General features: G+C 40.5%; 1 protein-coding gene across 4 annotated transcripts in view; it reads left to right on the top strand.

Annotated features, from left to right (window-relative positions):
• The window catches only part of RYR2 (ryanodine receptor 2), a 760,386-nt gene that overhangs the window by 415,117 nt on the left and 317,824 nt on the right, over positions 1-27,445 (top strand). For all 4 annotated transcript variants that reach the window (XM_086679587.1, XM_086679586.1, XM_086679585.1 and 1 more), the window contains 7 exons: positions 10,210-10,328; positions 10,912-11,045; positions 12,519-12,760; positions 18,673-18,865; positions 20,799-21,015; positions 23,136-23,240; positions 26,081-26,184. In XM_086679587.1, coding sequence (XP_086535713.1) covers positions 10,210-10,328; positions 10,912-11,045; positions 12,519-12,760; positions 18,673-18,865; positions 20,799-21,015; positions 23,136-23,240; positions 26,081-26,184 — 1,114 coding nt within the window. The remainder of the gene's footprint in view (positions 1-10,209; positions 10,329-10,911; positions 11,046-12,518; positions 12,761-18,672; positions 18,866-20,798; positions 21,016-23,135; positions 23,241-26,080; positions 26,185-27,445) is intronic.

The following is a 27,445-nucleotide window of genomic DNA, read 5'->3' as shown; positions in this document are numbered from 1 at the left end:
AGCCCCACTTTTGCCCATTTTAATTGGATTGTTTTTTTTTCTCCCTAATGGGTTCTTTGTATATTTTGGATATATACCCTTTATTAGATACACGGTTTACAATTATTCCCCATGTTGTAAGTTGTCTTCTTTTTTTTAACATTATTGATGGTTTCTTTTGTTGCGCAGAAGCTTTTTAGTTTGATTTAGTCACACTTGTTTATTTTTTATTTTGTTGCTTATGCTTTAGGTATCATATCTGAAAGATCATTACCAATTCCTGGGTCAAGAAGTTCTTTTTCTAGGAATTTCCTGGTTTCATTTGAGTTAAGTCCTTAATTCATTTTGAGTTAATTTTTGTAAGTGTTATAGAGTAGGGGTGTAGTTTCATTGTTTCACTTGTGAATATCCAATTTCTCTAGCACCATTTCTTGAAAAGACTGCCTTTTAAAAATTTATACAAAGCTTAGGCAGATGCTATGATCATTTTACATTTCTGCCCAAAATAATAGTTCTCAATAAATATTTGCTGCTTTGAGGTGTCTTTTTGAAGTGCTCATTAATCTGTGTTTCTCTTGCCCTGGAGGATTTATTTTAAAAGTACTCAGGTGTATATATCTTTGAAAATTTTATTTAAAGGCCTTTAGAGCAATTAATTGCATCTGCCAGCATGTTTGTAGGGACTAATATTTCACAGAGAGGCACACCTTTCTTGTTTCTTGAACACTATAATGAGCACATTGTGTGGCCAAGGGAATATTTTTTTAAGTTTATTTATTTTGAGATAAAAAAAAAAAAAAGAGAGAGAGAAACAAACAGCAGTGGAGGGGCAGAGAAAGAGAGAGAATCCCAGCTGGCTTCATACTGTCAGCCAGAACCTGATGCAGCGGCTCAAATTCAGGAGCCGTTAAGATCATGACTGGGGCAAAAATCAAGAGCTGGACGCTAAGGGGCTCCTGAGTAGGTCAGTTGGGTCACGATCTCACAGTTTCTGGGTTCGAGCCTTGCGTCAGTGTGGAGCCTGCTTGAGATTCTCTCTCTCTCCCTCCTCTCTCTGCCCTTCCCCTCCCCGTGCTCTTTCTCTCTCTCAAAAGAAATGAACTTTAAAAAAAAAAAAAAAAGGAGTGGGACGAGTGAGTTTAGGGCACTGTGATGAGATGTCATTTGTACTACCTCAGTGGATTCCCAGGTACTTTGTGAGGTCAGTTCCGTTATAATTTCCATCCAATGAGGACTTTGAAGCTAGGAAGCTAAGAGGTATGATCTTTGCAAGGCCAAAGGAAAGTAATGCAGCCAGGACTGAAGTTTCGCGGTCTGGAAAGTTCATAAGAGCAGGAATGACGTCAAATTTTGTTCCTCTTTTTACTCCTATCTAGAACCTCACACGACAGATAGCCCATTTAATGAACTAAGTGATAATTGAACAAATAAATGGGGGGGAAACACCCAACAGTAACCAGCAAGATAAGAATATCTTCAAATTATTTGTGATTTCTTGTCTGGTGCTCAGCACTCCGTGGGCTTTGAGATATAGCAATTTATACAATTATTTTGCTAATGCATTCCTGATATTCTGCCCTTCTGTATATGAGTAACACTGTGGTGTACCTTTATCTTCACGAACTTCCACTTTTATTTTCCTAATTTTGTCAAATTGTGTTATTTTTCAATCCTTGTCCCTTTTTCTCTCCCTTCTCAACTTCATGTTAGCTCAAGATTTAACGAGCTTATTTTCTTCTGAAGCCTCAAAACCATTATAAAACTTTGAAGTGTAGAAAATGATGTGTTTTCTCAACTTGGCTTGAGGCCGCATCTCTTGGCATTGTTATTTTCAAGACATGATATTTTCGATTAAAAAAAAAAAACAAAACTTTAATGTTTATTTTTGAGAGGGACACAGAGTATGAGTCAGGGAGGAGCAGACAGAGAGGGAGACACAGGAATATGAAGCAGGCTCCAGGCTCTGAGCTGTCAGCCCAGAGCCGGACGTGGGCTCAAAGTCACAAACCGGGAGATCATGACCTGAGCTGAAGTCAGATGCTTAACTGAGCCACTCAGGTGCCCCCCTGCCCATGCCTCTATATATTTTCATATTGAAATCAACTCGGTCCATTTTTTTTTTTTGGAGGGGGGTGAGATATGGAAACCCTATTTAGTGTTTTTCCTTTACAAGTTAGTGCTGTGTTATAGAAAGAAAGTGAAACGTACATTGCTTCTTTTGTCCCTTTCTATTTGCTTACAAAAGTTAAAAAGTACATTCATCAGTTTATCTCACGCTGAAACTCAAATAGTTTCTTGACTTCAAGTTTGTACCCATTTTATTTATTATTATTTAATTCTTTTAATGTTTATTCATTTTTGAGAGACAGAGAGAGACCGCGTGAGCAGGGGAGGGGCAGAGAAAGAGGGAGACACAGAATCGGAAGCAGGTTCTAGGCTCTGAGAACAACGAGATCATGACCTGAGCCGAAGGTGGACGCTTAGCTAAGCCACCCAGGTGCCCCAATTATTATTATTTTTTTATGTTTACTTATTTTTGAGAGGGAGAGAGAGAGCAGAGGAGGGGCAGAGAGAGAGGGAGACACAGAATCTGAAGCAGGCTCCAGGCTCCGAGCCATCAGCACAGAGCCTGATACGGGGCTCGAGCTCACAGACCACGAGATCATGCCCTGAACCAAAGTCAGACACTTAACTGACTGAGCCCACCCAGGCGCTCCAAGTTTATACTCATTTTCAACAAACCACAGATTACTCTTACTTCTCTCAGTGCTTCAATCTGTGACATGCAGAATTCACTGTTAACATTAAGAAAGATGTGTTGTAATTATGGTCTGTTTTGATTGGTTGCTCACCTCCTGCTATTTGTTCGGCACAGACCTAGCACTGATTAGGGAGAGCAAACTAACCTCTCCACTGGCTCAAACTAGAAGTTTCTGCTACTTCTAGGTCCACATTCATGCCCAACCACCAAAGAAGGACAGCTTGGTTGCAGTACATGATTATATCACTCATTGGCCGTTCCATTTAAATGAATGGAACAAGGGATGCCTGGGTGGCTCAGTCGGTTAGGCCTCTGACTTCGGCTCAGGTCATGATCTCATGGTCCGTGGGTTCGAGTGATGCATCGGACTCTATGCTGACAGCTCAGAGCCTGGAGCCTGCTTCCGATTCTGTCTCTTTCTCTCTTTCTCCACCCCTCCCCTGCCCATGCACTGTCTCTCTCTGTCTCTCAAGAATAAATAAACCTTAAAAAACAATTAAATGAGTGGAACAGAATAACAGAGACATGCCTTTACAGGACTCCCTCAAGTGCACGGGCCCAGGAACAAGTTAATATGTTTGTACATAACTCAGATTCTTTCTCTTCTGGCCTCACCTTTGGTATGTTGCAAAACTCCTCCCGAACTACTTAGACCTTCTGTCAACATGGAGCTAGCTGAACTTTTCTTCTGCCTTCTCCAACCGCTGCCCACTTTATTTTCATGGGTTTTTCTTTTTCATAATCTTAATACCCAGAGAAGGGGTTCCTGTCAAAGGAGTGCTTTCTGCCTTTTTGAACATTGATTAGACAGTAAGTCTACTTGGTGTAATCTTTCATGGTATTTTTGGCTCAGCAATCCTGTTGTCCCCAGAAGGTAGAGCTGTCTTACAGTTCTGTCTTTCTGTCTTTGCTCTAGTTGTGTCTGCCTATTTTTTCCTCGGTGTCTAACAGACCAGTCTAATTTCCCCTGGATTTCCTAATTTAACTGTTTTATTTTAAAATCTAGCATCGGTTTCATTTCTTCATGCTGATCAATAAATATATTCCCTGAACTTTGCTTGTGATCAGTGTTGACCATTCAGTATTTCCCTACCTTTCCCTGATTTAAAGTTTTTCATCTCTGTTTCAAAAGAAGCATATTTCTAATGTTTCCTTGATGATCCTTTTTCTAAATTTCATTTCTCATTTATGTTATTTTGTTGCAACCATAAACTAATTGCAGATGCTTATATAGCTTTCTAAAAGCTTTCCATGTGTTACTCCTTAAAACAGCCCCCCACCTCCTCCCTCCAGAGTGGGTACCATTATTCTAATTCTATTTTAGAGATGGGGGCTCTGGGTAGCTCCTGGGAAGCTCAGGCGGTTAAGCATCCAACTTCAGCTCAGGTCATGATCTCATGGTTTGTGAGTTCGAGCCCTGTGTCGGGCTCTGTGCTGACAGCTCAGAGCCCGGAGGCTGCTTCGGATTCTGTTTCTCCCTCTCTCTCTGTCCCTCTCCTACTCATGCTCGGTGGCTATCTCTCAAAAATAAAAATAAAAATAAAAAGTTAAAAAAAAAAGAAAGAAAGAAATGGTGACTCTGGAACACAGGTTAAGTAACTTGCCTAAAAATTTGCCAGGACTCAACTGTGGCACATTGGCTGGAGTCCATGGTTATAACCACTATGTAATATGACAGGATAATAGTAATACCTCTTACTATTACAATTCTTCATTAAGCCTAGTAAATATCCAGTGCTCTAGTCCCCTTATCGAAGGATAACAGTCCATAACATACGTCGTTACTGCATGCAGGAACAGTCTCCTGTAACCCTGATAGACAGCTCTGGCTTGTGTGTTTCATGTTCTGTGTTGTCATGTTATTTCCCAGTGTCTTTCCCCCACGTCTTTTTACTTGAGTCACTTTGTTTACATTTAATTATCCAAGGTGGAAAATACAACTTTCCTTATTTCCATTTGCCCTCATTGAGCCTTGGGGATATTACTAATAAGGTAGGTCTGACCAAGAAGTTACGAAGGATTTTTTGGGGCACCTGGGTGGCTCAGTTGGTGAAGCAACCGACTTCAGCTCAGGTCATGATCTCGCCATTTCTGAGTTCAAGCCCTGCGTCGGGCTGTCTGCTGATAGCTCAGAGCCTGGAGCTGGTTTCAGATTCTGTGCCTCCCTCTCTCTCTCTGCCCCTTCCCCACTCCTGCTTTGTCTTGCTCTCTCAAAAATAAATAAACATTAAAAAAATTTTAAAAAATGTTACAAAGAATTTTAACTCCTAGGTAGGGAAAAAAATAGAAAAGCAACCTATGATTTGAATAACGTGGAATTTGTGGTTTCTCTAATCGTGACTGTTGCTGACCCTGCAAGTGGATATTGCAGTTCTGTGTGCGTTACCTGCACTGTGTCCCCAGTGTTTTTGTCACTGAGGGACAGTCTGATTCATACTGATTAGCACCCAGGTTGAAGCCTTCTCTTTGCTCGCCTCTTAGACTAAGAGGCTTCCGTGTAGAAATTGTCAGGTGAGGCCGTGTGCTCTGTCAGAAAGCTGTCCGGGATCCTTAACCCATGCGTAGAGCAGAGATGTAAAAGAGAAGTCCTTTCCCAAAGCTGAATAGTGCCCACATGTGCAGTGAGAACTAGGTTCCCTCTAAACCCACATACGCCTCGGTGTTCTGAGATTATAATTTTTATTTTCGCAAAACACGCGTGACTGTGGTTGAGAAAACACTTTCTGGAGAGGGTGTGTCGGCATCGTCTATCCATTCTTCACTGGTCTTCCTTGCCCCACACTAGCCCCCTGTGCCTGAGCGGCTGCCGGTCTGGTTCTGTATATACTTTGCTCAAATGTGCAAGACTTACCATGAACTCGTGCCTACCGAGGATGGGGCGAGATCCCTAGGCTCGATTCTTCCTGGTATGTGACGTCAGGCCAAATATAGCACTTCTGTTCAGTGGTTTGTTTCTGTACAGACGCTCAACAAGTTTTGTTCAACCTTGGACCACGCTGCGCATGACCCATTGTAGCACTCGGATGCTTCCAGTACCATGAGGTTATTTCCAGACATTTTATTACACCCTCAGAGATCTTTCTTTCTCATGAACCCTATAAAGAAAAGTTACAGCCACAAAAGCTTTAAGGCAAATAGCTAAATATTTCATGTATATTACATATAGGGCTTACACCATTAATTTTGAATTTTGTGTATGACCCCCACAGAAATAGACTAAAGCCCACAAAAATTCTTGTTATTCAGTAAGTCAAAATTTTCCCTATTGAAATTAAAGCACAAGTAAAGTAATCCTGGAACTAAGAAATCCACATTTTCCATCTGTGTTCCATCATCTGTCTTCCCTACCTTAAAAAATGTATTTTAATATTAAAGTTTCCAGATGTAAAATATGCCAAAGTAGCTATTTTATATACTCTTCACAATAATGACTCTTGTTATATTGGGTAAACCTATCATAGGCTTATTTAGTTTAAACTGAAGGTATATACTAATAGTCCGTTTATATTCATTCACTTATTCGGTTGGCAAACATGAGATGGGGCTCCCTGGGCCAGAGTGTGATGGGTGACCAGGAAGCAGATTTCAACACATGTCTGCTCTCCAGAGCTCGTTCTCCAGTGGGAGATTGAAATGAGCATAAATAATTTTAATACAGTGTGATCAATCCTACAAAGAAAGAATAATTCATTCTAGGGTGTTGGTAAAATCCCACTGAATGAGGTGACTTTCTGACTTTGCAAGATGATTCCCATTTTGCAGCCCCAGAAGAAGGGAGTGTATTTTAGTCTGAGAATAACATGTGAAAACATGGAAGGTGGGGCAGAGCCGACAGGCTCCCCCTGAGCCTGACAGGCCTTGATTGCCAATGATCTTACTGCCTAGAACAGTGCCTGGTAGCTACAAAATAAATGTTTATAACGTGCAAATGTATTGTAAATATATGAGCACCTAAGCATATTTATAGTATGTACTTCGAAGCAAGAGTATACTTGAACCGTCCTTTGTAGGAGGAGTTGGTAGGAGTTGAGGCAGTAGAGGAGGGTTGGGTCATCTAGGGAAGGAGCTGGCATACAGGGGAATGGGCTTTGACCTTAGATGGAACTGGAAGCCAGAAAATCAGAAATGACGGAATTTTTTAGCTTGGGCTTAGACTTGGCTTTTAGAATGGGCCGTGGACCAGAGAAGCAGTTACATGTATAGATACAAAAACGGTATTGTATATTCAGTTTGGGAAGAGTTGAGTTGGAGGCACTTGGAGACCATTCTGGATGAAATGTCCACAAGATGATTAGGAAGTGGTACTTGAAGTCAACTGGGAATAGTTAACCTGAGTTCTTGTTGCCCCTCACTAAGCCATACCATACATAGCCCTTACATAAACTCTTATAATTCGGGTGCTCTGTGTGTGGGAAAGGGTATGTTTGTTTATGCTTATTCTAAATTTATGAAATGAGGGATACCTGGGTGGCTCAGTTGGTTAAGCGTCCAACTTCAGTTCAGGTCATGATCTCACAGTTTGAGTTCAAGCCCTGCATCGGGCTCAGTGCTGACAGCTCAGAGCCTGGAGCCTGCTTCCGAATCTGTGTCTCCCTCTCTCTCTACCCCTCCCCTGCTTGTGCTCTGTCTCTGTCTCTGTCTCAAAAATAAACAAACATTAAAAAACATAAAAAAGAAGCTCTGTGTACTCATTTCCTGGAATTCATGAAATATGGGAAGAGAAGTGTCTTGATCCAGCAGCAACCAGCACGAGCCCTCTGGTGTACTAACTCCTGGTGTTTTTGTAAAGTACGTATTTTATACATAACATATTTGACATAGTTGCAGTCATAATGCATATCCCATTGGGTGTCTACTCTTGAGAGTTTACATTATACGTTACGTATTTTGCATGTTCTTAAAATTTTCACTGAAATCATTTCTGTAAACTTATTAAAACTTACAAATTCAGATTGCTTTTTCTTATTAGTTTGCATATGTGTGTGTTTGACAACATATTGTATATTCTGGTAATATGGTTGTGATCTACCAAGCTTTAAATTTTTTCCTTGAGAATCTGGCAATAAGTGTTATGCACTGTTCCCATTTCTGGGTCTTATTCAGTGTGTTTAGAATTCAGTCGTCAAATCATCTTTAGGAAAGTGTTGCCATTATAATATTTGTTAAGCCTTGTTCCTCTGTCTCTTTTTTCCAGACATACATTGGCATGATTTACATATACACCCAATAGAGTCCTTATAGCTGGTCTTTTTTTTTTTTTTTTTTTTTTTTTAAATGAATCTTTTGCTATTTCCAAATTGTTATCTTTTAGGAATTTCTTACCACAAAAAATAAAATTTTTTATTTTTATTTCATAAAACATTTGCTGTTAATTCCAACAGTTGAAAATAAAAGTCGTTTCCTCTGACTTTTCACTATCAGACTTGAGGTAGTCAGTCCTTTTGGACTAAGTAGATTATTTGTTGGATATGATGTAGCAGCATTAAAGAAACATATTTGATTGAATGTTAAGCCCCAAACTCTGGAAGCCTTCTATTAAAGTCTGCAGAATATGAGAAGAATCAGATTTATTTTCGTGTGGCCATTCCTGCATTTTGTGATATGTGCTGTGCATTTTCAAACTCTAGTCTTAAATCTTTTCTCATATATTCAAGGTTTTGAATGCTGTTGGTTTTCACGCGTATTTACTGACAAAGAGAATTTATTTTTCTTGGTCTTTTACTTGCCAGTAAATATATGATGCTCTATGGACCGTAGGGCTCTGACTTTGCAGCCTCAGCTCTACCTCTTTAATGCAAAAGCAGCCATTGAGGAAATGTGAATGGATGAGTGTGGAGACACAGTACAACTTTCTTTTTTTTAAATTTTTTTTAATGTTTATTTATTTTTGAGAGAGACAGAGTGCGAACAGGGAAGGGGCAGAGAGAGTGGGAGACACAGAATCTGAAGCAAGCTCCAGGCTCTGAGCTGTCAGCACAGAGCCTGACGCGGGGCTCGAACTTACAAACTGCGAGGTCATTACCAGAGCTGAAGTCGGACGCTTAACTGAGTGAGCCCATTTGCAAATACGGGCAGCTGCCATGGGTTCTGTATTAATAGGTAACAGGGAACAAACAAAGACGTCAGGCTAAAATATGACCAATCTGCTAAAAACGGTCTTTCCTCTCTATTATTTTAGTTTATTTTAGCTCAGAATGAATAAGTTTTATTGCTCCATTTTTGATACCAGAAGCTTTCAGTTTAAGTACCCTTACAGAAACATCTTCTTTAACTACCCATCAGCTTGTATTATTTTCTCCTATCTTGGATTTTTAACTGGCATGGATTGTTGGAACACAGAAGTTGATTTCGAACTACACCAAAAAATGAACTCATACTTGGGTATTTTTTTTTAACTGAACATACATTCATACCTCAACAAATTAAGTCATTAGTGTAGAAATTAGCATTAATAGCCCTTGTCCAATAATGGATTGGGGTTTGGATCAAGTATAAGTTGTGACAGCCACGTTCTACCATTACTTCCACATTCTGCCATTTGTAAGCCTGCGCGCTTTTCTTTTCCAAGAAAGTGAACTCCGCTGCAGATGTATACACCTTTCTGCGGATTTCCCTTGGGCCCTCGTGACACCTTGTATCTCTCAGATCACGTTTTCTCAGTGTTCTATCTAATTACTACAGGTGGCCTGCACTCTCATTAGGGACAAAGCAAGCTTGCTCGGAAACCATGAATACGTATGTACACATTCAGCGTTCCAAATTCACACTAAACATTCCGATCCGAAAATTATTTTCTATTCTCTTTCTTCAATTTTAAGATAAGAAAGGGTAAATTCCATTTTATCTTCTCTGATGGCTAACACTTTAAAATACCGCCATCCTTAATCAGGTTTTGGATGTTGTATAGTTCTCTGTATTTTTGTATTCTGTTGTTGTGCAAACTAAGAAACGTTTTCTGCTATTTACCTCCGGGGGAATGTAATGATCTGTGTGGGTTAGAATGCATTGTTGTAGGGTTATATTTTTAATGCTGAGAAACTTCATAAGCTGGTCCTAACCTACCATCTACGTGTACTGTCCTCTACTTGCTCTGTACTCCAGGCACCCCAGGTATGCCCACCATTCAAGAATTCACTCAGCCTCGTACCATCTTAACCCGCCTATGTGGAAAATGGTCATGAATGTGTTCTCTGAGGCTCGACTTAAGGATGCTTTCTTTTGTACCTCCCCAGGCAGAGTTACCTGCTTACTCTGCTAACACTGGCTTTTCCTCATTAAACTAGGACTTCATCATCTTCAGTGATCAGTCCCCTGTCACAAACATCGCCTGTCCCTTATCACAGTGCCTCGTGACAAGCACATTGAGTGCGTAATAGTTACATTTTGCAGAATGAACACATAAAGGAAAGGCAAGACACTGATCATCACAGACTCTTTAATCATATTTTCTTTCTTGATTTTCTCTTTAGGTATTCTTGAAGTTTTGCACTGTGTGTTAGTAGAAAGTCCAGAAGCCCTAAATATTATCAAAGAAGGACACATTAAATCCATAATCTCCCTTTTAGACAAGCATGGAAGAAACCACAAGGTAAGGGAAGCATTTTACTGCCATGAATGAACTCTGGCATACTTTTAAATACATTTTTAAAATAAGAGAACTTATAGAAGGCGTTTCAAGTGATTCATGAGTATTTTTCATTTCTTAATTGCAATCATAATATTATTTAGCGCTTATTTTTTTTGGCACCAATGGGGCACCATGCAATTCTCAGTTGGTATGTAAGAGAAACTTGTAAAGTCCACTTGTGAGTGGACTCATGGCTGCCATGCTCAAATGGCTGGGTCAGAGGGAATGTGTTTGTGTTCACAAAAAGTGCTGAGATAGGGGCGCCTGGGTGGCGCAGTCGGTTAAGCGTCCGACTTCAGCCAGGTCACGATCTCGCGGTCCGTGAGTTCGAGCCCCGCATCAGGCTCTGGGCTGATGGCTCAGAGCCTGGAGCCTGTTTCCGATTCTGTGTCTCCCTCTCTCTCTGCCCCTCCCCCGTTCATGCTCTGTCTCTCTCTGTCCCAAAAATAAATAAAAAACGTTGAAAAAAAAATTAAAAAAAAAAAAAGTGCTGGGATACTTGAATCTGAGAAGGGACTTAGCTGGAAGTGATTGCTCTTTTCAGGTTCTGGACGTCTTGTGCTCTCTCTGCGTCTGCCATGGAGTAGCGGTCCGTTCCAACCAGCATCTCATCTGTGACAATCTGCTGCCGGGAAGAGATCTACTTCTGCAGACACGTCTTGTAAACCACGTTAGCAGGTAGATTCACAAGGACAACGTCACCAAATAGGCGGCATAACAGAGCGATTCATGTTCTGGCTCTATAGCTAAGGCATCATACGGTCCGTTTGTTTTATTAGGATATTTTACGTATTCCCCCAGCGAATAGTGCAGTTTTTTCTATCAGTCAGATGGTATAATAATCATAATCATAATCATAATCATAATCATAATAGGTGAACCAAGCAGAATATGCATTTATCCCAAAGATGTAAGCTTTCATCCACTCTCATGGTTCTCACTGATGTCCTCAGGAGCGGGCTGGCCTTACAGGGACAGAGTTGTATATACTTATGTTTTGTGCTTTCTTAGAATATGAACAAAAGCACTACACTTCAATGCCAGTGTTGAAGTGGCCACTGTGTATAATAAAAAAGTTGAATTGGGATGTCCAACATATGATAAATACCATAAAAAAAAAGAAACCTGCGTTTTTGGTTAGACATTCCCTCCAGGGTTATCACACATCCCTTGACTGCTGTATGCCAGCAGTCCATGGACTATTCCATGGACTTTCTGTGTATTCCACACCGTGTTTGTACTAGGTTCAACTAGTCCAGCGGGGTACCATTGTGTGCATTTCATAGATTAAAATGTTGAACTGGAAATGGAGCTCAAGTCTAACTCTGGAGACTGAGCTTTTAAACACTGAGCCATGCTGCCTTCCTTATAGGAAGTATAATAATAATAATAATAATAATAATAATAATACAGATTACAATTAAGAAAATAGTATGTGTGATAGTAATAATTTTGATATACTGTATCTAGCAGCTATCTGGGAACTATCCCCCACCTTACCCTGTTTGAAACAAAAATGTAGGGTTTGTTGTATATTTCTATATTGTGTTTTTTAACACAAGTGATTTAAGAACTTCCTGAGTGGCTGTTTGTATAATAGACGTGCTGTTATTGAGAGGTATTTCCTGAGATTGTCGCTAATCTTTACCATTCACATAGGGTCTAAGTCCCTCAGGAAGCAGAATTAAATGCAACTCCCTAGAAATTCCTCTGCCCTCAGCGAGGCATGGAGAACAACAAAGCTGATTATCACTCTGGTTCCTTTACCAACAACATGGCTCGCTTCAGCCTCGTTCCCTATCTGACACAGAGCTTAGTTAGGGAAAATGTCTAAGTGTCCTGAATTAATAATGCCATGGATCCAAAAGGCCTGTGATACTGAGTGTCCCATCTTGAACATGATCAGTGATATTAAATATGCAGAAGAGCAATGAAGAAACAATAATCTTAGACTCCTGAGCGATATTTCCAAGTAATCCGAAAAGCAAACACCAGTTACCGACTGTTAACTCTAAGGCTGGCTGTCACCGCCTACCGCATCAGTGACTTAGTAATTTTGTAGTACTGAAGGAAAACATATATTTAATATATTGCATCTTGGAGAAAGGTTTGTCTGGAGTTTCTCATGTGCTGTTTGTCTCTCTTTAAAAGCATGAGACCCAATATTTTTCTGGGCGTCAGCGAAGGGTCCGCCCAGTATAAGAAGTGGTATTATGAGCTGATGGTGGACCACACGGAGCCGTTCGTGACTGCCGAAGCCACTCACCTGAGGGTGGGCTGGGCGTCCACCGAAGGGTACTCTCCCTACCCTGGAGGCGGTGAGGAGTGGGGTGGCAATGGAGTTGGAGATGACCTCTTTTCCTACGGATTTGATGGCCTTCACCTCTGGTCAGGTCAGCACCCTCTGTGTCTTCCCCCCGCGTCCGCATGAGAAATCTGTTGCCCTTGCTCTGTGTTTCCAAAAGCTATCGGTGCTGTGTGTATAATCAAATACGTTTATTATTCAGAAATTTAACATGGAGGGGCGCCTGGGAGTGGCTCAGGCGGTTAAGCGTCCGACTTCGGCTCAGGTCAAGATCTTAGGGTTTGTGGGTTTGAGCCCCGTATCAGGTTCCGTGCTGACAGCTCGGAGCCTGGAGCCTGCTTCGGATTCTGTGTCTCTCTCTGTCTCTGCCCCTCCCCCATTCACAGCCTCTCTCTGTGTCTCAAAAATGAATAAACGTTAAAAAAAATTAAAAAGAAAAAGAAATTTAACATGGAAACAATGAGTGAGAATGTTAAATAAAACTCAGAGGGAGAGAAAGAAAACTTACAATTATAGTACATTTCCAAAAGACTGTACTGTTGATGAACAGTATGTTAGAAAAGTGGCGTTTTGATTCACAAATCAAGTGCAAAAAAGAAAAAAAAAACAAATGTATGTGTTTCCTACTTGCTTTAGCAGGTGTGTGCAAAGCTTCAGCTTCCAATATAAAAGCCAAAGAACAGATCCCAGAAAATAATTGGGAGAAAAAGACTAAGTTCCACCTCCTGGTAAATAATGTTATGTCAGGAATCCATCATCTGTGAAGTGTATTGTGAGGAGTCGGTTTATTTTTATTATTTTATTTATTTATTTTTAGCATCTATTTATTTTTGAGAGAGAAAGAAAGAGCACGAGCGGGGGAGGGGCAGGGAGCGAATGGGGGACAGAGGATCTGAAGTTGACTCAGGGCTGAGAGCAGAGAGCCCAATGCGGGACTCAAACTCATGAACTGTGAGATCGTGACCTGAGCCAAAGTCAGAAGTTTAATAGACTGAACCAGCCAGGCGCCCCAAGGAGTCAGTTTATAATCAAATGACACTTTGTGTGGAACTGTTTAAAAGTAAATATATAGTTCATTTCACCAGCTGTCAACCTGAACTTGGATGGTTGAGTGTACATTAAAAATGATATTCATTTATTAATGCTTTAGAGTTCTAATCGCTTATAAGAACTTAAAAGTTGAATTAAATCTAAGAGTTTATGGTAATGGGTTTGTGAATCAAAGCACTTTGTGCAGCTGTAGTTTGTCATGAATACTTACTGATTTTTTCCTTTATTCAGTGCCAGTAGCTTAGTAGTCTGGAAGACCTGAAGCTGCGTTTCGGATATTTTCTTTTTTGGAGTCTTTAAGTTTTAGTATAAAATTAAAAAAATTTTTTTTTCAACGTTTATTTATTTTTGGGACAGACAGAGACAGAACATGAACGGGGGAGGGGCGGAGAGAGAGGGAGACACAGAATCGGAAGCAGGCTCCAGGCTCTGAGCCATCAGCCCAGAGCCCGACGCGGGGCTCGAACTCACGGACCGCAAGATCGTGACCTGGCTGAAGTCGGATGCTTAACCGACTGCGCCACCCAGGCGCCCCATTTAAGTTTTAGTATAAAATTAATACATAATCAAAAACTCAAATAGTACAGAAGTGAAAAGTCCCTAATATCTCCTTCCCTTCACATCTACTTCCTAAAGGTGTCCCCCATTAAATTTTGAAATACCTTTCTGAATTTCTCTATTTATAAACAAGCATATGTCTATAAGTGGCAGGCATGATTATTTTCAGGATACCACATTTAGTAGTACAAAAATATAACTGAAGAAAAAGAACATCTTAAGCAACAACGAGTAAAAAAATAACATCTTAGTCATATCAAGTGGCAGAAAATATTTGTCAATGCAAGGGAAATGCAGGCATTTCAGGGTTTTCTCTGTCAAGTAAGGAGCTTGGCTGAGATTTTTCATCCTAACGTGGGGACCTGTAGTTGGGGCCCAGGGAGCAGTGCGCCTGTCTTAACACACAGTGGATTGTTCTGGCCCGACTATAGTCAGAGCTTCTGTTCCTGTAGTATGCTTTTCCTGCTGACCACACGAAGGCAATGACCACTAAGTTCAGAAGGCCTAACAAACATAAAATAGGGGTAATGTCTCTCTCATAATACATTTTCACTCTCACCCTTCAGTTTTACTATCTTCTCTCTTTACTTCCTGGTATGCTTCCGCATGACTTGGGTACTCAGGTGAATGAATGAAACGTGTTAACTTGTTTTCCCAGTACACAGAGATTAGGGGAGAGGGGAGATTACTCTGATAAAACAATGCTGAATTGGTTCTAATTATTTTAGCCGTATAATGCCACCTTACCATTTTCATTTTTGCATTTAGCTTGAAGCTTTTTCTTTCAACACACAAAAAGAACCCAGTGCTCATGGAATTGACCTGTGATGCATTATACTTTTTATTATGCAGTCTCTGTTAAATAAAGCAGCAGCAACAACAACAACAAAAATATTCAGTGAACCTGTGAACATATATCACTGAAAGGAGGATAGGTTGTGGAAGTTCAGGAGAAAATCATTTGAAGCTTTGTATCAGGAGAAAACATTCAATTGCTTTTTAAATGGCAAGGAAGTACGCACTGTGTCTTGCCTGTAGTTGAAAGGTGTGGGTTTTTTTCAGCTACTGGGATCTGTCAGTCAACAACAAAAAGAAATAAAAGGCATCCACCTTAGTAAGGAAGAAGTCCAACTTTCACTGTTTGCCGATGACATAATATTATATATAGAAAACCTGAAACATTCCACCAGAAAAAATACTAGGACTGATACATGAATTAAGTTATGTCACAGGATACAAAATCAATGTGCAGAAATCTGTTGCATTTCTGCACACCAATAATGAAGCAGCAGAAAGAGAAATGAAGAAAACAGTCCCATTTACAATTGCACCAAAAGCAGTAAGATAAAGCTAAACAAAGAAATAAAAGACCTGTACTCTGCAAACTGTAAAAAATATGAAATAAATTTAAGATGACACAAATGGAGAGACATTCTATGCTCGTGGAATGGAAGCGCGGATATTGTTAAAATATCTGTGCAACCCAAAGCAATCGCATTCGGTGATACCTCTATCAAAATAGCAATAGCATTTTTTCCACAGAACTAGAAGAAAAAAAATCCTGGCATGTGTATGGAATCAGGAAAGACTCCAAATTGCCAAAACCATCGTGGAAAAGCAAAGCAAAGCTGGAGATATCACAGTTCCAGACTTCAAGCCATATTACAAAACTGTAGTGATCAAAACTATATGGTACTGGCACGAAAATAGACATATACATCAGTGGAACAGAAGAGAACACCCAGAAATAAACCCATAATTATATGGTCCCTTAACCTTCAACAAAGCAGGAAAGAATATGCAATGGGAAAAAGACAGCCTCTTCAACAAATAGTGTTGGGAAAACCACACAGCTACGTGCAAAAGAGTGAAACTAAACCACTGTCTTTCACCAGACACAAAATAAATTCAAGATGGGTTAACGACCTACACGTGAAACTTGACACATCAAAAATCCTAGGAGAGAGCACAGGCAGAAATTTATCTGACACCAGCCATATTAAATGCTTCCTTTTTTAATTTTTTTTAACATTTATTCATCTTTGAGAGACAGAGAGAGACAGAGCGTGAGTGGGGGAGGAGCAGAGAGAGAGGGGAGACACAGAATCCGAAGCAGGCTCCAGGCTCTGAGCCATTAGCACAGAGCCTGATGCGGGACCCGAACTCACGAACTGCGAGATCATGACCTGAGCCGAAGTCGGATGCTTAACCGACTGAGCCACCCAGGCGTCCCTTAAATGCTTTCTTAATTTTAGATTCAGAGTCAACAAAGACAAAACTAAATCAGTTGGCTTCTGACTGATTTATTAAGGTCAGAGTCATTCAGATCATTTTCTTGGGGTTATGCTCCTATTCTTTTTAATAGTGAAAGTAGAATTAGATCTGCGATTTCTGGTATAGAGCATGTTCTCTACCCCTCAACTTTCTGTAATTAAAGACTGGTGACGTTTTCTGGAATGAGAATTGGGCTCATCAGCAAAAGTTTGGAGCTGTGTCTTCACTTATTCTTTTCCAATTTAAACTTTGCACAGAGTTGCTACATTCTGTGAATGCAGAGCTGGATTTTCGGCATCCAAGTCCCAAGTGTTTGTAAGGGAGGGCCAAAAGTGAGATGAGCGTCGGAGCATTTAAATACGGAAGTGTGGAGGAATGTCATAGAAGAGTGGAGGAGAAAGATGGGTACAGATTTCCAATCCAGGACCGGTAAATCACACTGCTGCTGTCTTCCTTTGTGGCTAATGCGGAGGACAGGAATGTAGTTCTAATACGGATATGATAGGTTTGCTTACGGGAAACCTGAAAATGCTTCCCAGTGGGTTCAACAGTGTGAGTGCCATTTAAATTGTGGACCTCAGGTTGTGCACTAGTGATCTTCTCTAGCTTTCCTTTTTGTTTCAGGCATCACAAGAGGGTTTGCCATGGTGACTTTTAGTCCTCAGCATTAGCATAATAATATCCCTCAGTCTGAGCAGTATATGTGGTGTATAGTAAATATCTGTGTAATAACATTTCACCTCGATGCAAAGAAGGGTATAGATCTTTTGACGTGAGTTACATTGCTTTTATGTGAGGTTTTTAAAAAGCTCCCTTGGGGCACCTGGGCGGCTCAGTTGGTTAAGCATCCAGCTTCGGTTCAGATCATGATCGCACAGTTTGGGAGTTCAAGCCCTGCATCGGGCTCTGTGCTGACAGCTCGGAGCCTGGAGCCTGCTTTGGATTCTGTGTCTCCCTCTCTCTCTGCCCCTCCCGTGCTCACGCTCTCTCTCTGTCACTCTCTTTCAAAAATAAATAAACATTGAAAAGCTCTCTTTATTTAGGGAATTCTAAAAGTACCACTTGATAATGAATTTATTGCTTGCAGATTTGATTACTGATAAAAGTCAAAACTTACACAAAATTTAAAAAGTCTTTATCTTCTGCCAGTGGCATTTCAGATATGCTTGCTGCTGGTAAAAAATTTGGCATGCTGGAAATTCAAAAAAGGTCTTATAAAAATGCAAGTCTTGTATCATGACATCTATTTTTGTCTTTGCTCAAATTGGGAAATTTTGTATGCATTTGTGAGCATGTGTATTTGAGAAAGCCTCACCTTCTTGTCTGCCTGTGTGCCCACGGAGACTAATTAGCAAAGGAGTTTTGACATAGTCAAGAATGAGCGTAGGCCACAGGTTGGCTGGGGCAGGAAATGACGTTTATCAAATAATCATTTCACGCCTCAACTTGCATCCTGCTGTATTTAGGAAGCCACCAAGATCTTGTGTGAAATCAATTGTAAAAACAAACCAGTTGGCATATGCTTGCCTCTCAGCAAACAGTGCATGAATGAACACATTTTCTGCTTTCGTTATCCTTATATATTTTTATTTTATAAAACAAAGGGGATTTAATATTTGGCAAGGGGACTGACATGCAAGTCCTGGTGTTCTTTTAAACCATTGATTTAATCATTATTACAACTCTGCAAGGTTGTGGCATTTGGCTTTATAAGAAATCAAGGTCTACAGAGGTTATGTAATGGGCTGATGGTCGTACAGATGGTAGTTTGTAAAACATCTTTTTGAACTCAGATCTCTCCCTGGAGCTTTTTCTCTGACATCATCACGTTATCAGCCTGAGATGATTTGTGCATCAAATGCCATTCATCTCCACGCAGAATTCTCTGCATATGAGGAGGCCCGTTTTATAGTAAAGATAGCAGCATGGCTCCCCCCAAAAAGCAACAGCTTTTGGACAAAAGATTTAATATATAACATTAATATGCATTCAAGACTTACTCTCTTCCAGTATTGTGCATTGATTTGTCACTACCGATTCAGATCTTTGGCTCTGAAGATGATGCTGTGAGGAAAAAAAAAAAAAAAAGTCACCTCTGTTACTGTTTTTCCTCCATAGGTTGTATTGCACGTACTGTAAGCTCACCGAATCAACATCTCTTGAGAACCGATGATGTCATCAGTTGCTGTTTAGATCTGAGCGCCCCAAGCATCTCATTCCGAATTAACGGGCAACCTGTTCAAGGAATGTTTGAGAATTTCAACATCGATGGCCTCTTCTTTCCAGTTGTTAGTTTCTCTGCAGGAATAAAGTTAGTATTTCTGTGTGTTTTTTGGTCTGTGTCCCTTTTGACTTCTCATTCTTTCACAGAAGACTCTGTACTGCCATCACCCACGCTTCCCTAACCTTCTCTCTCACCCCCGGGGCATCTGTCCCCGGGGCATGTTGCTAGTGCCTTGAAAGAAGAGGTAAGATTCCCCCCAGAGGGGCATCTCGAGGGGCTGAATGCTCTGTCCACCTTTTCTGCCATTTAGGCGGAGCCATCTGCTAAACCTCTCCCAAATAGTGTTCTGGAATATTTCAAGCCAATTTAAGTTTACTTTTTATTTAATAAAGGAAAATGAACTATAATATGTAAGAAAGTACCACTTATTTTCTTATATTTATTTTCATCAGTTTTTCTTTTCTTGTCATCATCTTCCCCCACCCTACTCCAAACCCCCTCATTCTACAGAAACTAAATGGATTTTTTTTTTGTTCATCAGGTTGAGATATCTCCTCTGTGTTACCCTCTACCTGTTACACTTGTAAATTATCTGCCTGTGATCAGCTGGGTCAAGGTGGTTTCTTCTAACTTTCTGCGTTCTTGCTATTACCAGATGGAAAGAGATAAATGATAATTCTTTGGAGTTCTACAAAGAAAACTTTAACAAGCATCGGTCTGTTGTGATAAGGGGCCACGTTGTCACCTATTAATATATGCATATAGCTAACTAATGAGAATGGCTCCCTTATTACAACTGGCCATCGAGTTATTCTGGTTATTCTTTCCATTTGAATTCTATCCACATGAATAATTCATGGTTACAGAAGCACCATATTGAAGAGGGGACAGAGAAAGCATGAATTATTAGCTATCCACACACCAGTGACCTTTGCTGGTGTATTCATACAAATTGTATTTCTTTTTATAATTTTTAAAATTTAAAAATTTTAGTTTTAAAATTTTAGTTGTCCTCATTTTTTGCTCTTTGCTTTTTATTTTATTTACTAATTTATTATTCCTGTTATTTGTGGCCTAGAACTGAAGCAGAGAAATTAGAAAAAAAATTGCAAGGAAAAGGAAATTTTGATTTTCCTTTTTTTTTTTTTTAAATTAATGTTTATTTATTTTTGAGAGAAAGAGAGACAAAGCATAAGCAGGGGTGGGGCAGAGAGACAGGGGGAGACACAGAATCTGAAGCAGGTTCCAGGCTCTGAGCTGTCAGCACAGAGCCAGATGCAGGGCTCGAACTCATCAGCTGTGAGATCATGACCTGGGCCGAAGTCGGATGCTTACCTGACTGAGCCACCCAGGCACCCTTGATTTTATTTTGTAAGCTGAGCACCCCATCATTTAGCTATGTTTCGAAAAGTGTTGTTCAATGGAAGTTGGATTAAATTATTTCTGATATAATCATTTCGATGTATAAAAGATTTTAGTAAGACTTTTTTTTCGTCGAATAAGAAATAAGGTTACCTTCTTTCTTTTACAAATGAAATATCATTTGAGTTCCCTTTAAGGAATTTCACTGAGAAGTTGGACACTGGAAAGTGACCTTTTTTTTTTTTTTTTAAATCAGACCTCACCCAGTCCTGTAATTGAAAATACATAGATATTTAGATAATGTCTCCTCTTTCTCAGTTGACTGTTTTGGCCCCTTGAGACATTCAGTGACCCATTACTGTGTACAGGCATTTCATTCCCAAAGGAGTCTGTTGTGTGTGATTTTGCTGTTTCTCCAGTGAATGATAGTTTTCCCTGACCCAGCAACATCATTTAATCCTTTTTTTCCTGTGATCCCATCTTATCTTTTGTGTTTAGAGGCTCTTAGACTCTTTGGCACCCACATTGTGGCTTGGGGGAAAAGTGTGGTGTCTGATAAAGTTAATTTTGTGCTGAGAATTTACTCCTCGTCTTTTGTTGATGAGGTGACTTGCTATACACCAGAGCTGTCACTGACACTGGCCCACATCCTTTTTAGGGTACGCTTTCTACTTGGGGGGAGACATGGAGAATTTAAATTCCTTCCTCCACCTGGGTATGCTCCTTGTTATGAAGCTGTTCTCCCAAAAGAGAAGTTGAAAGTGGAACACAGCAGAGAATACAAGCAAGAAAGAACTTACACCCGAGACCTGCTGGGCCCCACGGTTTCCCTGACGCAGGCCGCCTTCACACCAATCCCTGTGGACACCAGCCAGGTACGCGGAGCAGGCGTAATGGCGGCCACTGGTACTGCCACACTGTTGTACTGTTCTCATGTGCCATGGTTTTCCGACGCTTTTATCCGCAACCCTCAGGAATGCATCTGACAGTCCTACGATTCATGTGTATAATTGAAGCACGTTTCATAAAAACAATGCTTACCTTTACCACTTCCTCTCATCTCTTTTCTGTTTGATTTGATTCTATTTTTTTTAAGGGTGGTCTCAAGCCACTACATTGATTTCCTGATGCGCTAATGTGGGTCACACCTGGAGGTAATGGATGCTAATTTTAGGGTGTAGTTTTTTTTAATTTCTCCTCCCATCTCGATACACTATTATTTTAAAGCAATTTTTAAAGCAATTTTTCTTAGGTCGAGATTGAGATTGTGGGCTTTGGAGTGAGTCATAGCACCCAGGGTCAAATGCTTACTTTGGGACCTTGAGGAAGTTACTCCCCTCGTCGATTAGGATCCTAAGGGTATGGTTAATAAATAACACGTTAGCACAATACTTTGCAAACAGGCACCCAAGAAATATTAGCCTTCATTCTTGCTTTTCTGTTTCATACATGTGGACATATCCCGACACAGACAATGAATTAACTAAATATGGCTCTATCTTGACACTGAAGTAACTTCAATAAGGTTGGTTAGATATTCAAAGCTTGTATTACTTTCGAAGATCCAAGGGATTGCTTCTAGATCCTGAAGTAGAATCAATACCAGGCCTCAGAGGGTCCAGTTGTTTGGTGAACGCTTGCTTAGCTCCTGGCATCCTCTTTTCTGTCTCGTCATGCTGAATTTTTATATTATTTAGTAAAAGGAGCAAGCTTTGGTCATGCCTAAAACTTCCTGTGTGTTGTTTCTGGCTGCACGGTGGCAGGATAGGTGTGGTGCTTCCAAAGTGTGGTAGTAAACACGATTAGGAGGATGGAACTGGGCCGGGAGGGACGGTTGGATTCTGCGGTGAGAACACATTGAGGATTTCCCGAGACCTAGGGTATCTCTACCGTTGTGGGGACAGGGAGCAGTGACAGCCTGCATTTCTGGGGCAACTGCCTCATCAGCGAACGTTGTGGGCAGTCGCCTGCCCTCTGTTTGTGGAGGGGACTGGCTGTGGGGTGACACGTAAGTGCGTCACCAGACGTGAACAACCAAGCCCTCGCCTTGAAAACCATTCGTGTTCTTTGTGAAGAGGTCATTAAACTTTCTCTTTTTAAAATATTTATTTTTGATAGAGAAAGTGGGGGAAGGGGAGAGAATGGGAGACAGAGGATCTGAAGCAGGCTCTGCGCTGACAGCCAAGGGCCCAGTGGGGGCTTGAACTCATGAAACGTGAGGTGATGATCTCAGCTGAAGGGTGCTTAACTGACTGAGCCACCCAGGCACCCCTAAACTTCCTCATTTTAATGAGAGCATGTAAAGATAGTTTTCCCTTAGAAGCTCATACTTGGAAACCAATGAGAGTGGTAGAGTAGAGTTAAGGGAAAACATACGTCACTACAATCAGATATTTACAGACTCAGAGAGCCTATGGATTATCCTTTGGCCACTGAATCGCCTTCATTCTGGCCTATGGGGAATGGCCAGGTTGGTTTAAGAACTTTGAGGTGATTTCTCTTTTAAGTGATGCACACTTTGGTAGCTATATCCCACGCCCATGAAGGCATCTTTCTTAATGGTGACTGCCCCCATCAACACTCTCTTTTCCTTCTTCCCAACTTCTCATATATTCCCTTGGAAACATAAGCTGTCCCACCCAAAGTCTCCAAATTACCTAAAAAATGTAACTATACCTAATTATATTTTAATAACTACATTAGAATGTTTAGAACCTTGTTATATTAGTTTCGATGGTTTATGATGGTTTTATTTGGTTCAGCTCACTGTGAGGATAGTTAGCACTATTTTATTGCATTTGTTTCTGATGTCTTTCTTTCTTTCTTTCTTTCTTTCTTTCTTTCTTTCTTTCTCTCTCTCTCTCTCTCTCTCTCCTTCCCTCCCTCCCTCCCTCTCTTTTCTTTTCCTTTCTTTTCTTTTCTTTTCTTTTCTTTTCTTTTCTTTTCTTTTCTTTTCTTTTCTTTTCTTTTCTTTTCTTTTTTCTTGTAATTTTAGATTGTGTTACCTCCTCACCTGGAGAGAATAAGAGAAAAACTGGCAGAGAATATCCATGAACTCTGGGTTATGAATAAAATTGAACTTGGCTGGCAGTATGGTCCGGTAAGTAATTTTGAAATTTATTTTCAGATTTGTTAATACATCTTTCTGACAACCTAACTTTTTCTCACTCATCCTGCTATGTGGCAACATGAATCGATTAGATTGATTTTTCCCCTTACATATTAGTTTTTGTCCAGTTTTTCATTACGAGAGGGGACAACATTATTGGCGTGTCTGTTGAACGATGGCTTGATTGCATAGACCATTGAAAAGTTGTCATTCTTTAGGCTGAAAGTTATATTTTTAAATCAAGGTTAACATATACAGACAATAAGCATTGATTTCTAAGCCACTTGGAAAAAAAAAAAAAACCTCATTGAAATTGAGAGTGAAAGCTGAAAATGAAAAGAAATCAGTCATTTTTCTTTTCCCCTCCCTGGTGTTTTACTTCTTTTAGTCTTAACTGTGTGTAGCAGTCAGTACGGAGCCTGTGGGCAGAGGGTCATAGTTGATTTCATAGGTGGAAAATAGGCTGAGATACAATGATTGAATATATTTCCAACTTCGTATTTAAAGATCTCCGTTTATAGTTTGTCAGTAAAATTTAGATTAAGGAGAAAAAGCACTTCCTATGCGATTCCATGTATCCTAGACTTATTTTTAGCAGGACTGTGACAATACTTTTATTTGTATAATGTTATTAGTCTAAATATCCCAAAGATTGTACTTTCTTATATTTGACTGAATATAGAAATGGGTGTATTCATTCTGTCGTAATTTATCGCATTGAGCTTTATTTTTTTTTTTAATTTTTTTTAACGTTTATTTATTTTTGAGACCGAGAGAGACAAAGCATGAATGGGGGAGGGGCAGAGAGAGAGGGAGACACAGAATCGGAAGGAGCCTCCAGGCTCCGAGCGGCAGCCCAGAGCCCGACGTGGGGCTCGAACTCACGGACCGCGAGATCGTGACCTGAGCTGAAGTCGGACGCTTAACCGACTGAGCCACCCAGGCGCCCCTATCGCATTGAGCTTTAAATAAAGAACATTTAGGATTAGTGTTAGTGGTGATACCGCATGATACCCCATGTTAGCAGTAATACTGTATGATACTCTACTTCCTCACATTTATGTATTATTTAGATAAATACATTTTCACTTTCCATTTTCACATACAATCTCACAGGTTCCTGGATTAAATTTTCACAACAGTGCGCTGGGCTATGTGTTATTTCAGTTTTACGGGTGATGATGTCTCCTCTGAGAGTCCTCACAGAGGGAAGGGCCTTGAGAGCAGTCACAGGGATCGTCAGGAGCTAGGACTGGGATCCAGATTTTCTAGCTTCTAGTCTGGAACTGTTTGCGCTGTAAGATCTGCCGAGGCTCTTAACAGTCCCTGAGGTAGGAGATGGTGAGTTTCACAACTGTGTGCCTGGCAGTGGGGAAGGAGAGACATGATTGCAAGACGTGTTTTAGAGTTCAAGTATCGGATATGGATAAGAGAGGGAGGGAAGTCTGGGCAGATTTTTGCTTTTAGCTTGGACCTTTGAGAGGACAGTAGTGTTATTCTCTGGTATAGATAATAGAGGGGAAGAGGACATAACATAAATGGGGAGTAGAGTATCAGGACTTGGACACATGCACTTCCACTTTTATGTTTAGAATTCACGTAAAATCCTGTGATTCTAGATTTCATTTCCAGAGTCACACATTTAGTCAAGTACATACTGTACATGCTTTTGCCTAAGTCCTGTTCATTTGTAAAGATCACTAGGAAGAAAAAACAATATGTTATTTTTAACATAGTGATGCCTGAAGAGTTTTTTAAAAAAATTTTTGCTCACGTTTGCACACTTTTGATGTGGCGTTTCTAGAACCTGGTAATTATTCCCATGGAGTAATTTGTACCCTAACAGCATATGACTGTCATCTAGTGCTACCAGGGACCAATGCCCGTGTCACCTGGGTCGCCAAGAAGATAAAAAAAAAAAAAGTATTTAGTAATGTAAGGATCTAGAATAGATTTCTTACTAATTGATTCCTAAAGTCTTGAATTTTGTTTACTCTTATTGCTAATATACACTTTTAAGGATTAATGTGAAAAGTGCCTGTATTAGGCTGATTTTGTTAGGGTGAAGGAATGATTTGTGTTATCTGGAGGTTGCAGCGGGTGAGATCAACAACTGGAACCATCTCAAAGATCAGTCATGCTGCTGATTGACGTCTCCAGTCCGTTTGGCTTTAAACACATAAAATGACTATACATGAAAACTAAATCATCACTGCACCTTCTTACATAGAATTCCTTTCAATTTACAAAACATTTGTTAAGTGCCTGTCACGTGTCAGGCATGTTCTAGGTGCTGGGAATACAGCAAAGAACAAAAGAGAACAAAATCCCTGTTTCTTTGGTCTTACATTCTAGTGCCAGGAGATAGACAATACAGTAAAGTATCGGTCCGGCAGACCAGAATTTTTTAGCAGGTGGAATTTGTTATGGAAGAAAAAGAAAGTGTAGGGTGAGCGGGCAGATGGCCACATTGGGAAGGTGGATAGGATAAACCTGGTTGAGAAAATAAGATTTAAACAAATGCGGGAGGGGGCTGAGGGGGCGAGCTGTGGGTGTCCGGGTAGAGCAGGCATGGGACCTGGGGCCAGGAACTGTGACAAACAGAACAGGGGGCCCAGAGAACGCCAAGTTTTACCACTGACCTCAAACATTAATGTGCCGGGGGGGTTCCAGGGCGAATTTGCTAGGGATGAGCTGGGGCTTCCTTCTTGCTTTCCCCCTCCACTTTCCCCCTCCACTTTCCCCCTCCACTTTCCACCACACAGATGGCTTGCCGTTGCTAGTGTCTGATATTGGAGACTATTACATGAGGATTTTCTGCCCTGTTTCAGGTTAGAGATGACAATAAGAGACAGCATCCGTGTCTGGTGGAGTTCTCCAAGCTACCGGAGCAGGAACGCAATTACAATTTGCAGATGTCGCTTGAGACCCTGAAGTGAGTTTCTTAACTTTTCCTGTTTTCCTATCTGCCTTACGTGGAACAAACAAGGTATCAATATAGTTTATAATTCAGCGCTGAAGTTAGAACTTTTCACAATGCACAGGTGGATTGGATCAATATTTGTTGGGAATTAGACTTTGACCTTGTCATTTTATGTCTTTATAAAGTATTTCCCAAAGAGCATCCTACACATGGGTGTTACAGAACACAAGGGCTCTGTGATCAGATATAGTGCTGCTCAGAGTATGGGCCATGGACCAGGTCAGTCACAAATTGTTACTGATTTGTGACAAGATAAGAAAAGCTACTAACAATAAGTGTTTAGAAACTTTTATACCAATTCAAGGGAGCAATTTTATGTCTTACTGAATAATTTATAAACAGTAATTTATAAATAATTTACAAAATGTAAGCTTGTATTTTATGTCTTCATTTAAAAAATTTAATTTTCTCAGGGTACCTGGGTGGCTCAGTCAGTTCAGCGTCCGACTCTTGATTTCGGCTCAGGTCATAATTTCATGGCTTGTGAGTTCGAGCCACAGTCAAGCACTGCATCAGGGTCTGAACTGACAGAACAGAGCCTGCTTGGGATTCTCTCTCTCTCTCTCTCTCTCTCTCTCTCTCTCTCTCTCTCTCTCTCTCTCTCCCCCCCCTCTGTCCCTTTCAAAATACATACATACCTACATACGTACATTTTAAATTAAAAAAAAAAACACGATTTTCTCTGACAAGTTTTTTTGTATTTTATCAGAGAATCAGACCACTGCAGGCTAGAAATTAAAAGAAAATTGGTCCTTCATCACAGATAGCTCTAACACATTTTAAAGATGCTGAGTTAAAATAATTAAATAAGTTTTTATTTTTTACTGATGGATTTTCCAGTACTATGAATCTTTAAATTGGGGTGGAATCCATTTATATTTCCCCAGATTATTGAGCTATACCGTCTTTTTTTCAGAGGATACCTCAGGACCATTTGCCACACTTTGAGAAAGGCTACTGTAGACTGTTCGCATGCCATCTTTAAAAAAAAACTTAATGTTTATTCATTTTGGGAGACGGAGAGCGAGTGATGGAGGGGAAGAGAGAGAGAGGGAGACACAGAATCTGAAGCCTGAAGCAGGCTCCAGGCTCTGAGCTGTCAGCACAGAGCCCAATGCAGGGCTCCAACCCATGAACCATGAGATCATGGCCTGAGCTGAAGTCGGACACTTAACTGACTGAGTCACCCAGGCGCCCCTTGCATGTCGTCTTT

The sequence above is a fragment of the Puma concolor genome, chromosome D2 (assembly GCF_028749965.1).
Source record: "Puma concolor isolate L17-30 chromosome D2, mPumCon1.1.hap2, whole genome shotgun sequence".
Lineage (NCBI taxonomy): Eukaryota > Metazoa > Chordata > Mammalia > Carnivora > Felidae > Puma > Puma concolor.
The sequence above is the reverse complement of the archived record's forward strand: the minus strand, read 5'-3'. Positions and strand labels throughout refer to the sequence as shown.